Below are 12,325 nucleotides of genomic sequence, written 5' to 3'. Positions count from 1 at the left end.
CTCAGCCTCACTTGACCAGGCGTGAGGCCCGCGGCCAGGACAAGGACACAGCTCTCCCACTGTTGCTCGAGAGATTGGAGGGTAAGATGATGCGACGAGAGCGGAAGCCCGACTCCACACTTGCAGCCGTGATGGCAAAAAGCGCACGTCGAGAGCAATGGATTGTCCCACAGACGCTCCTGGAGAGGGCCACAGACACAGTCTATTCCGTCCGGCCCAGGGAACGGCGCTCGCCCTTGAAACCGTTTGGTACGATAGGAACAGCTGTGCCCGGCGATAACGTCCTGCGTGGATATTGTGGCTGAGGGACCGTCGGTCTGTGACCTCCATGAGTCGATGGCGTGATCGAGATTATCAGCACACGCTCGGGCGTATTCGACCTTTCGGGGGCCTTCGTGGTTCAGATCAACGGGGCAGAAACGAACAAGACCGGCGAGGACATAGATGCGGTGGCGCGTGGGATATGGAAGGTCGAGAAACGATGTGGACAGTCTGGGCGAGGCATGACAGTCTAATGACGCCATAAAATATCATTGAGGCGGGCTAGAAGTGGGAGTAAGGAAAGAAAGAGAGAATCGAAAAACAACCCTAATATAAAGACAGTCCTTTCTAGTTAAGCCCGAATGAGAATTACTCGAAAGGGAAAGTTAACCGACATCTTTGCTCGATGTGAATTGAAAGGGTAAGCGGCTAAATAAAGAAGTCTTAGCTGTTCATGCCTACATCGCTGGTAAATAAGGCACTCAGGCTGGGGGGGAAGTGTTGCGCATCGCGGTCGGGTTTGGGGCGTTCACGTGACTGCTTTCGACAGCCTCAAGTGCTGCTGCCAAACCGAGTGCAACTCGAGATGTATTGAATGCTCTATTCTCTATCTACTTGTTGAGGTACTGAGGCTTCTTTTATAGACATGTGAATACTACGTCGTTACGCAGAGCAACCATCAGTAACGTCGTCGTCTATAGAAACCTCTCACCAGTGTTTCAGCTGTGGGGCCTATACACAGTAGCCCTGTATTTAACAGGAGGAGAGTAGTAAGTGGTATAAGAAAGGCGAAGGTCATTGGAAAAGAGCAAAAAGAAATTTCTCTCAGGACCCTAGGCCTCCTCATTTCAGAACCTGCCTATACTCACGGTAAGTTTTATATCACAAGCCCCCTGTTGAACAATGTGTGGCGACATTCTCAGCTATGCAAGGATCTCATCTATGGAGCTGAGCGCGGAGACACCGAAAGGTGGCAAGAATCTTTTTTCTATATATATATGCGTGAGGCAGGACCTCAATTTGGTAGAAAATAGAGCACTCCTTTAGCTCAAGTTGTACAAGAAGTTTGACATCCCCATTTGTCATGGTATCCCATTCCGAAAGGCCTGGTGTTGAACTGTGAGACAATATGTGGCAACGATTTCAGCGTGGCAATGAATGTTCAGCTAGACAAGGGTTTCGTCTACGAGCTGAACACGGAGACACCGAAAGATGGCGACAATTTTTGACTATATAAACATGCGAGGCAGGATCTCAACTTGATAGAAAACAGAGCACTCCTTCAACTCAAGTTGTACCACAAGTTTGACACCTGGATAAAAGCAGCTGACAGAATTTTGAGTGCAATTCTACCTATCGAAGGATATTTAAAGCCTGAACCATAGGAGACACTATGAGAGTACTCGCCTCGCTATCCTACCAGTATGGCTGCAGGCGGCATTCTATGCTAACGTGCCCTATAGGGCTTTTCGGCTCATCACACCGCTACAGTGTATCAAGGTTCGGGACAAAATTATCTATCTCGGAGTTTCACCGTGATCATCAATTTCATACTTGATTCAAAAATCGATACATCTTTTCAAGGGGCAAAAAAGCTCTCAACTAATCATGGGGTGCGAATTGTCTCTGCCTATCTGGCCCTAGCCTTTCTTATTAAAAACCTTCATGAAGCTTCGCTCATGGACTGCTCTTGCTGCTCAACTTTTTCCAGGTCCTCAATACACTCAGCAAACCACCCATCAATACGCTCTGTGATCGTGGCAACTGCCTGCTTAAGCCTCTCAACGGCTAGGTCTCTCTCCGACTTCCCGACGCCTTCTTTCTCAGCAGGATTATTGCTTTTGTCTTGATCAGTATTGTCTGCCTTTTCCTCCAAAGTAAGCCCTTCGATACCTTTTCCTACTTTCCCAACTTCCTTCTCAGCTTTCTCCCAAATTTTCTCGTCAGGGATAGCAAACCTGGGCGCGCTGTAGTTAATAGAGGGGCCCATGGTTTTACCCGCCGCGACAGCGACGTCTTCTGAGTTTACTAAACGATCTGGCTCCTTTTGTTCGTCGAATCCAAACAGTTCGACCCTTAGTCGATGCATGAGCCGAATAACTGGGAATGATGTCTTTTCGAAGAGACGTGATCGTTCATCGCTCATCCATGTATTCCAGGTAACACTCACGATAAGGCTTTTTCTGGACGCTAATCCTACACCTTTTTTAGCCTCTGTGGGCCGGGATGCCCCAGCAGAAGCAATGTCCTCTAGTTCCTCCGCACCTTCAGTAGTCCGATTCAGCTCTCCAAAGAGCAGAACCCAGAAGACACTCTCGATGTCGTGCCATGGGTTGTGCCTAGGGTGTTTCGCCATCAAAATGTTGATTGCCATGTAGAGGTAAGTGCCAGTACGCCAGGGAGCTCCGGAATGAGGGTCTCCATATACGCAAGCCATGTCGAGGTCAATCAGCCGTCCGGGTGGAGGGGCGCCCTCCCCTTTCAGCATATCTGGCGACGTCACCATGATATTCGCGGGAGAAATATCTCGGTGGACAATGGGACGATCTCTGCAAAACATTTTCTGGATAGCAAGTACAGCAGAACGTAGAGCCTTTATACGCTCAAGTTCAGTGACATCTCGAGGACTGGGGTATTGATGTTGCGAAAGTCCATACGGCGTGGTATTCACAGAAACACCACAGTACTCTTCTAGGTACCATCGCTGTCTTCTCGTGTACGAAGGCTTATCGGCTGGCTCGATAGCGGTCTCGATCACTTCCGGCATGAACAAGCCCTTCTCAGCCTCTTTCTTCTGGGTCTGGTTTGCCATGACGGAGGATGCACTATGTGTTACCTCCATATACCGATAGTTCGGTCCCATTTTGAGATATTGTCTTGAATGTTTTGCCTCCGGTAGAACATCAAACTCGGTTGTTAAAGGTCCGTATTTCCACTCAAAAAGCTTTGGTAGTTCCTCGATATCGCTCAGTTCACTAAGGATATCGGCTTCACTCGTGCGCCCCTCGTAGACCCAGGCCATTTTCAGCGCTGCAAGATCGTCACCTTCTGAAGGTGAGTTCTCTATGTCCTTTTTAGCCTGTGACTTTCTTGATTTTTTCTTTTTCGGCTTCGGTCTCTGCATTTTAACAGGCCATACCGTAGTGCCGCGTGTCGTGACCATGTCGACGCCCACACGCACGAGTGGCGATGGTATCTTACATCCGGCAGGAGTGAAGCTGATGGCTCTTCGACCGATTGCAGAAGGTTCCTTTGCTAAGCCCTGGGCGTCGTCACTGGCCAGCATGAGCCAGTTGACGAAGCGCAGAAAACCTAATGTATTATGCTCGATATTAAGCCCACTTTCGTAACACAGCACCTGCCCTCTGTTTAGTTGATAGAGACGCAACGTCCTGCCGGCGACGTAGATGGAGTATATGAAGTGACGAAATGGGTCATCCCAGAACACTTGGTTGCATCTCAAAAGAGAGAGTTGTATTTGGGATTGTGCATATGTTTGATCGGCCGATTTCTTGAGTTCCCAGGTTGTCTTCATATCGCAAAACCTCACATTTTCCTTGTTGACATCGATGGCAATACTAGCTAGATCGGGTTTGAAAAGCTTCAGGCCTTCCGCGTACTCCTCATTACTAATCCCGGACTTGGGTACCTTTGTTCCGATATTAATGAAGACGTTCTGAGCCTGTCGTGTCTTTGCCGTCGATTGTGCTTGAAGGACCTCTTGAGCTTTCCGAAGCATGCGGAAAAATATATTTTGAGAAATTATTCCCGAGCTCTTTGAGACCATGTCCGACCACCATTTCTTCCATTCATTGGATGTCTTGAGGGCCTCTTCTGCCCTCTTAATTTGGGTTTCGGTGAACTTTGCGTTCTTGGACATCTTATTGTGAAGCTTCTCAAAAATGGAGACCTTTGTGTCCTCCACGTGTGTCATGCAGCCAAGATTAGAGATGAAAACGGGTAAGCGATGAGTTTGAGTATCGTCGTGGGGGACAGAATTTACTGCCTTCTGGGGGCGTCTCATTGAGGACACTGCTTCTGGTTGTTGTCTTCTTAGGCGTCTGGGACATAGGCACGACGCGTGATTCTTTCTCTGGCGAGGCCATATTCCCGTCGGGTGGCAGCCCTCCTCTTCGATGGAGGTTCTCTGGAGAGGGTTCAAGGGAAGATATTACACGCGTTCGGTGGCGTTTTGAATGAGGTATCGAAATCTCGATGCGAAGTTGGTCGGAGTTCTGTCTGGACGTCATATTTAGCATTTGACTCTTGCAATTCAAAAGCTCGAGACTTACCTATGGTCGCAGTTGGGGCGGTGGTGTGCCTTTTGTATGGTGCCAGACCAGTGAGACATGTTATCGGCAGTGGCGCGTTTGATTGAAGTCCAAAGTTGCCGTTGCCTAGGCAACAAATCCTGTAATGGATTTTTGTCACGGGACCAAATGCCAAAGATTACGTGTCAAGGGACTCCTGCGCTTGTTACTTTTTTGCAAAATTAGATTACCGAAATCTCAACAACGAGTGCTCTAGAAATTCTGTGACTCTTAATATAGCTACTTTGTAGCCTTTAAAATTAGATCGACCCAAAAGCTTCGATTTTTCTATGTTAATGTAAGGTAAAGAGAGTGGTGGGAAAAAGCTGCGTTTCATATGCTAAATGGTACGACGTACCACTTTTGAAAGGGTGGACCATTACGTCAGAATAGCACAAATTTTACCGCCATTCTGCAAGAGAGGTTTCCTTATTAGCTAAGTATCTCTTCACAAGATCTATCAAAATAAATAGGTCTTTTTACACAGCGTTTATGACGTTCTATGGGGGTGTAGCAGCTGATGTACAGAAGTAGCACCTCTCGATATCAACTTCTAGCCGGCCACATGGTCCACGGACTGGATCCGATGGCGGTGTGTCAAACTTCGCGAATTGAAAGAGTGCCCTGGCTCTCCTAATGAATGTAGGATAGAGCCCATCTATATATCTATCTAACGAGTGTGCGTCACAATAGCTGCATGTTAATGGTGATACAGCCTATTGAGCGAGGGTTGCAAAATATCCTAGTCTGTCATAAATGATTGGCTAGCATTTGTCAATACCGCTGTTCAACAATACGAAACTAGCTTATATGGAGTTTCATATGAACCCGGGTTCCATGCCCGTTTCAGTAACAGTATGAAGCCGCAGACGTCTCTATCCATCACTGGCACAGGACACCATGATCAACATCGTCTACATATGGTTCATGGACTGGATCCGATGGAGGATACCGTGATCAACATCGTCTACATGACTGGATCCGATCAGGGCGGTCTGGCAGGCAAAGGCGGTATTCTACCCATTCCTGGGTGGGCCGTGGATTGGATCCGATGGGGTCAACCACAGGATTACGTAATACTCAGATTATAGATTTTCCGGAGGCTTGGCTAATCACGTGACACGAGGCCCCGAGGGTTGGCCCGTGGACTGGATCCGATGGCGCCAGAGTCGTCGGATTATAGATTTTCCGGATCCCGAGGGGTCGCAATCACGTAAATTGTCATACGGCCGCATGTGTGCGCCGCCAAGAGTTGCCAAGGCCAATGTGGCCGGCTCAATCACGTGATCTCTCGAGCGCAGCGAGCCTGGGGGTTTAGGGGCTTGCCCCCAAAAGACAAAGCTACGCTTTTCACCCCCCGCGGAATATCCTGTCCGCGACCCCTAGTAGTCTTCCTCCTCCTAGTCTCTTTTCCAACTGACGAAGGCCGAACCTAGTATTGGTCAATCACGTGACGCGTTGCCTTGGCAACGTCACGTGAGGCTGTTTGGCTTGACAACTTGCGCCCTTCCTTTTCAGTCTTGCTCTCTTAGAACAACAACACATTCCTTCTCTAGACTCCACAGCCTATCACCTAGCCCCGAACATGGGCACGCGCAATCTTATCTGCATCTTCTACAAAGGTAGCTTTGTCGTTGCACAGTACTGTCAATGGGACGGCTACCCAGAAGGCAAAGGTCAAGGCATGAAGATATTGAACTTCCTCCTGAGCTCAGCCAATATCGAGCACCTCAAGAACGGCCTTCAACACATCATAACTCTAAACCACGATAGCCGGCAGCAACTCGAACATGGGGTGCGTCAGGACCAAGAGGCTTGGCAGACCAACATGTCCTTTTCCAAGGGGCCGTGCAAATGCGTGAAATGCGATATAGAGGGCTTCTACCCTTCCCTTTCGCGTGATACTGGCGCCAGCATTCTCAAGATCATTACTGAAGCCACGGCAGAGAAGCCTGTACCTGTTGAGCTGAGACTGGGGTTCGCCAATGATCCGAATTGCGAGTGGGCTTACGTGGTTGACCTTGACGATTGCGTATTTGAAGTTTACGCGGAGGCCGAGAGCAAGAACGAAAACCCTACCAACCGATTCATAAATATTGGGGACTTAAACGATACAGTCCCATCACTAATCAAGAGTTTTCCTTTCTCCGATCTCCCGATTACAGAAAGAGAGTTCATCACCGCTTTGAACACGGAATTTAAGTGAACTAGGGAGCGGAAGACAGCAACCTACAAAAAGGGGAAATATCTCACCGAAGAGTTCGAGTTTTTCCGGAGAATGGTGGTAGAATCGGGAATTGAGGATTGAACAAAAGTACCTTAGACTGTGACAGATGGACGCAGAACTCAGGTCGAACGTTATAAGCCTTGCTTGTAGCCTTCCAGCCCTTTTCCATATGTCACACTCACAATCTTTTGAGGAGCTGGTCTTAGACAGACAGCAGTTCCAAATCCAGAGCCAATTACAATTGTGAGGCTGAAAAAAGTCTTCAAGAACTGGTTGCAAAAGCACTAGAAGTTTGAAAATCACATGATGATGTGAGCGAGTGGTTAAGAAAGCTTGAAAAAACAATGGATTGTATCTCTAGGCGAGGTCCTCTGATACTTTGTTCAGGAAAGATTCGGCGCAGGGAGGGACGAAAAATGCAAAGACGGGTCGTCGTTGAATTGATGTATTTTGGACTGAGAAACCTGCATTAACCCTGGGAATGCCCACGTTTGGTGGACGACACATCATGGATAACATATCTGAAGCCGTATCCATGTTATTGAAAACCCGCCGTGCCAGCTTTCTGAGACATTAACCGTCGGCTTCTGCGTAAGTTGCTGTCTCCATTTTGTGGCACTCCGTTCCCTTCCGTTACAGCACAAGCTGGCAGGCCCTGCCGGGTGCCGGCCATGGACCCACTGTGGCTGTCGATAGCCTTGTGTGCCTGCGTGGGAGCCCTGCGACATGACGACACCACAAGGCTACAAGTATCTAGAATAGCCTCGCACTGCTTTCATGTTCTTTGTCTCTCGTCTTGTACTTTATAGTGCATTGAATAGTAATATCGTCGTCGGATCTCCACCCTGACACTGTGGACCTTGTGCTCCCCAGGAGGGGGAACACCCTACTCGATAGAAGTCGATATCGACATGATCCACGCATCGAATCCAGTCTATGGACAACCTAGAGAAGCTCTATTGATCACACTCGACATGGTCCGTAGATTGGATCCGATGAAAGACTATCGCCATCTGTCAAACTGGGGATCAACTTGAAATGTATTGAATGCTCTGTCTACCTCACAACCGATCGTGCCAGGTTACTGGTATATATACACGTCGAGTTGACCCCTTTTCTTCTCCTATTTCTCCCTTAAATCCTACATAGGGGTGATAACCCCTTTTCCCAATAAAGGGGCACTTGCTACTATTCAGCCATTCAATGAGACCTTGTTCGACACCATCTGTCAAACTTCTCGTGCAACTTGAATTGAATGAATGCTCTGATTTTCTATCAAATTGAGGTCCTGCCTCGCATGTTTATATAGAGAAAGATTGTTGCCACTCTTCGGTGTCTCCGTGCTCGGCTTCATAGATGAGATCCTTACATAGCTGAGAATGTCGCCACAACATTGTTCAACACCATCGGATCCAATCCGTGGACCATGTGGCTGGATAGGGCTGGGGACGGTGTATGACGCCGGCATCGATATCTAGATGGTCCTTGGATCGGATCCCATGATATACCATCGCCATCGGATCTGATCTGTGGACTATGTGGCTGGGTGGGACCGGGGATAGTGGTCTCGTTCCTTCGGCAACTTGCACGGCGCAGCCTTGTCACGGTACCACGTCCCAAGGATTACGTGTTCAGGGGTTCTTCAGCACTTCCTGCGTAGCATCCCATCTTGACTCTCCTCGTGCTACGTCTTGCACCTAGAACTTGATCCTAGCCAGAATACATTGATTGTATCCTTGACCCCGAACCCTCACATCCTCTCCCCCCCTCCCGCCGGGGGGAGGGTGGGGGCGGCCTTCCATTCGATATCGACATGGTTCATGGATTGGATCCGATGAAATCCCCCTTCGCCCATCGGATCCAGTTTATGGACCACCCTGACAAGTTCGATTGATCATATTTGACATGATCCACGCATTGGATCCGATGAAATCACCCCGTCGCCCATTGGATCCAGTCTATGGACCACCCAAACAAGCTCGATTGATCACCATTTGTAGGACCGGGAGAGGGTTGATTGATTGAATCTATCTGAACGAGGCGCAAGCTGCGGTGCACGGAACTAGACTAGTCCCAATATGGTCTGCTAATAAATTCAACTAGATTAACTACTGCTAATAAGAAGTGATTCTAGGCAACAGGCAACGATAGGCAGTAGCAGAGTGTAACCACTGTTGTGACGCCCGCTGTGATATGAAACATTGACTTACAAATCAACCATGGAAGCATTCCGGTGCTTGATAATCAGATAGAATTAGATAGAGCCTCCCGGCAGGAGATTTGGATTATATATACCTCCTCTGCCCTCATAGATAGAATAGAACAAGGCTCTAGTCCTTGCCATTCCACACCCTATTCTTGTGTACAGGTGATTCCTCTTTGCCAAACCCTCAGCACGTTACACAGAGCTAGTGCAGGCAGTAGTAGACAGGGTAGGCAACTATGCGCAAAGACCTTCATATCTCGACGAAGTCAACAAGAAAGAAAAGAATAAAAAGGCTCCAAGGAGCGATCTAGCTACACAGCTTGCAGTGAGCTATAAAGAATAAATCAGAGAGTACAAAACTCAATGGGAACAATGAGTTGCAGCAATATAGGTGGTGAATGTAAACAAGCAAGACCGTGGCTCGCCAAGATCTTGCCGGCTCGTTGAGAACCCTGCATGGAATGCTGGATGACGTGAAATTCTTCATGCTGATGGATCAGTCTCGGCTTAGATCGGTTACCTATTAATCCACGATGGCTGGAGGTGTTCGATCTTACCGTGCCAGACCTCCAAAACTACGGAAAGTCAAGGAGGCCGTTGTCACTACTAATACAGGTGGTCAAGATCCGGAAGCAGACACTGGCGAAGGATCATCCAGATCGACTGGCATCGCAGCTTGAGCTGGCGAGAGCATATTAAGCGAATGGACAGGTGAAGGAGGTGGTATCACTACTGGAGCAGGTGGTTAGAATCCAGGAGCAGACACTGGCGGAGGATCATCCCGATCGACTGGCGTCGCTACACCAACTTGCCATATTCTACTGGAAGCTCTGCCATCACGATTCTTCGATAGATATCATACGGCGAGCGGTTGAAATTTGGGACCCGCCACAGCGGCATTTACACCGCACGAACTCCGAGGGAACGACCAGGCATACCTGGTGACATTGGCTGCGAGATGGTCACCAAGCTCGAATTCCGCCTCACCATTAACGATCACCGTCTTGGAGTTGCACAACGTGTCAGCTGAAGCTGGGTTCGGTGGCCAACGAAGTACCGGGAGCGGAGAAATAGGCGGGCTTTCTTTCACTAGAGCTAGATTGCAAAGGTCGGAGAAAGAGGTGGAGTACGCGCACAATGGGCATTCGAGCGGTGGCAACGTTTTCCTCCTAGCACAGCCAGAATTCAAGACTCGCGGACACGGTTTCCGTTGAACTTCGTGGATTGAAAGAGTGCTCTGAATGTAGGATAGAGCCCATCTATATATCTATCTAACGAGTGTACGTCATCATTGCTGCCTGTCAATGGTGATACAGCCTATTGAGCGAGTGTTGCAAAGCGTCCTAGTCTGTTGTAAATGATTGGATAGTATTTGTTCAATGCTATTGTCCAACAGTTTCCATCTGCCTTATGGCAGAAATGAGAAAGCACGTTCAGGTTGGATTGGCGGATGGTCGAGATGATACAAGGGCTGAAAAGCAGGGAAACGAGGGCTTCTGTCCGCACTGGACGGAGAAGGTAGACTTTCACGTTAATTATGGGCAGGCGGGCGGGTGGGTGAGAAAAATGAGAAGAAGCGGGTGCGAACATGCTGTTGGATTGAGGGACGACAATGCAGCCAGCAAAGCCTCCAGCGTGACACTATCCGCAAACCCTAAAAAACCCGAGGACGTTGCTATGAGAAGACCGATATTCGATGCTTCGCCGCACCTTTCTACAGACAATGCAGATTCGTTCGAAACACTATCAGTGACCGAGACGATGCGGTGTGCGGTATGTCCCTCGAAGTGAGAGTCGTAGGTAAACGGTTAGACGCCGAAAGGCCTCGATACCTTGTACTGCACTGGACGTATCCTCCAGAAGACGACGCGGCTGATCTCTGGCAGGTGTCATCCAATGGTTCTGTTAATGCCAGTCGTCCTCTTCAGATTCGTCATCTTCGTCAAAGTTCAAAACATTTCGAGAGATTCTACAAGTTTCTTCGCCTTTTTACGCAAGATGCCAGTATCCGCTCCCTTTTCTAGTAGCAGCCTCATGATTGCCTCGTTGCCTTTTGATGCCGCCAACTGGAGAGCGCTTCCACCGTATCCACCCCGTGCGTTGACATCTGCCCCGTTCTCTAGCAGCAACTTCACGATGGCCTCGTTGCCATTTGACGCCGCGTTCTGAAGAGCGCTTTCACCGTATCCACCCCGTGTATTGACATCTGCCCCGTTCTCTAGCAGCAACTTCACGATAATCTCGTTGCCTTTTGACGCCGCCTCCTGGAGAGCTCTTCCATCGTAACCGCTTCGCGTGCTGACATCTGCCCCGTACTCTAGCAGCAACTTCACGATAGCCTCGTTGCCTTTTAATGCCGCCTCCTGGAGAGCGCTTCCACCGTATCCACCCCGTGCGCTGACATCTGCCCCATTCTCTAGCAGCAACTTCACGATAGCCTCGTTGCCGTTAAACGTCGCCTCCTGGAGAGCGCTTCCACCGTATTCACCCCGTGCGTTGACATCTGCCCCGTACTCTAGCAGCAACTTCACGATGGCCTCGTTGCCTTTTGATGCCGCCACCTGGAGAACGCTTCTGCCGTATCTTCCCTGTGCGTTGACGTCCCCTCCATGCTCCAGAAGTAACTTTACCACCATGCCACGGTCATTTTCCGTGGCCCTCACCAGCGCGTATTTAGTAAAGTCGTTTTGTGCGTTGAGGATGGCTCCTTTTTCTTGAAGAATTTCTGCTATTGCCTCGTGGCCCTCTGCCATAGCAGCAAGGAGAGCAATTTCGTAGTCCTGCGCGGTCATAGCTGCTCCGCTCTTCAGCAGCAACTTCACGATGGCCTCGTTGCCACTTGACGCCGCCTCCTGGAGAGCGGTTCCACCGTATCCGTCCCGTGCGTTGGCATCTGCCCCGTTCTCTAGCAGCAACTTCACGATAGCCTCGTTGCCTTTTGATGCAGCCTTCTGGAGAGCGGTTCCGCCGTATCCGCCCCGTGCGTTGGCATCTGCCCCGTACTCTAGCAGTAACTTCACGATAATCTCGTTGCCTTTTGACGCCGCCTCCTGGAGAGCGGTTCCACCGCATTCGTCCCGTGCGTTGGCATCTGCCCCGTTCTCTAGCAGCAACTTCACGATAGCCTCGTTGCCTTTTGATGCAGCCTTCTGGAGAGCGCTTTCACCGTATCCGCCCCGTGCGTTGGCATCTGCCCCGTACTCTAGCAGCAACTTCACGATAATCTCGTTGCCTTTTGACGCCGCCTCCTGGAGAGCGGTTCCACCGCATCCGCCCCGTGCGTTGGCATCTGCCCCGTACTCTAGCAGCAACTTCACGATA

At 49.5% G+C, this 12,325-nt stretch overlaps 3 protein-coding genes across 3 annotated transcripts in view; 1 reads left to right on the top strand and 2 right to left on the bottom strand.

Annotated features, from left to right (window-relative positions):
- Nucleotides 1-1,924: 1,924 nt before the first annotated feature.
- On the bottom strand, nucleotides 1,925-4,141 carry Z518_11290 (uncharacterized protein; the record flags this gene model as incomplete). The annotated part of the gene is made up of 1 exon (XM_013411234.1): nucleotides 1,925-4,141. The coding sequence occupies one exon, from the start codon at nucleotides 4,139-4,141 to the stop codon at nucleotides 1,925-1,927; it is 2,217 nt and encodes a 738-aa protein (XP_013266688.1).
- Nucleotides 4,142-6,156: 2,015 nt separating this feature from the next.
- Z518_11289 (uncharacterized protein) lies at nucleotides 6,157-6,777 on the top strand (the record flags this gene model as incomplete). Its single annotated transcript, XM_013411233.1, has 1 exon — nucleotides 6,157-6,777. The coding sequence occupies one exon, from the start codon at nucleotides 6,157-6,159 to the stop codon at nucleotides 6,775-6,777; it is 621 nt and encodes a 206-aa protein (XP_013266687.1).
- A 4,176-nt stretch (nucleotides 6,778-10,953) lies between these two features.
- The window catches only part of Z518_11288 (uncharacterized protein), a gene marked incomplete at both ends in the record, with an annotated part of 2,541 nt that continues 1,169 nt past the window's right edge, over nucleotides 10,954-12,325 (bottom strand). The window contains one exon of the mRNA XM_013411232.1: nucleotides 10,954-12,293. Coding sequence (XP_013266686.1) covers nucleotides 10,954-12,293 — 1,340 coding nt within the window. The remainder of the gene's footprint in view (nucleotides 12,294-12,325) is intronic.

The sequence above is a fragment of the Rhinocladiella mackenziei genome, assembly GCF_000835555.1.
Source record: "Rhinocladiella mackenziei CBS 650.93 unplaced genomic scaffold supercont1.12, whole genome shotgun sequence".
Taxonomy (NCBI): domain Eukaryota; kingdom Fungi; phylum Ascomycota; class Eurotiomycetes; order Chaetothyriales; family Herpotrichiellaceae; genus Rhinocladiella; species Rhinocladiella mackenziei.
Note: the sequence above shows the minus strand (reverse complement) of the source record. Positions and strands in the feature narration are given on the sequence as shown.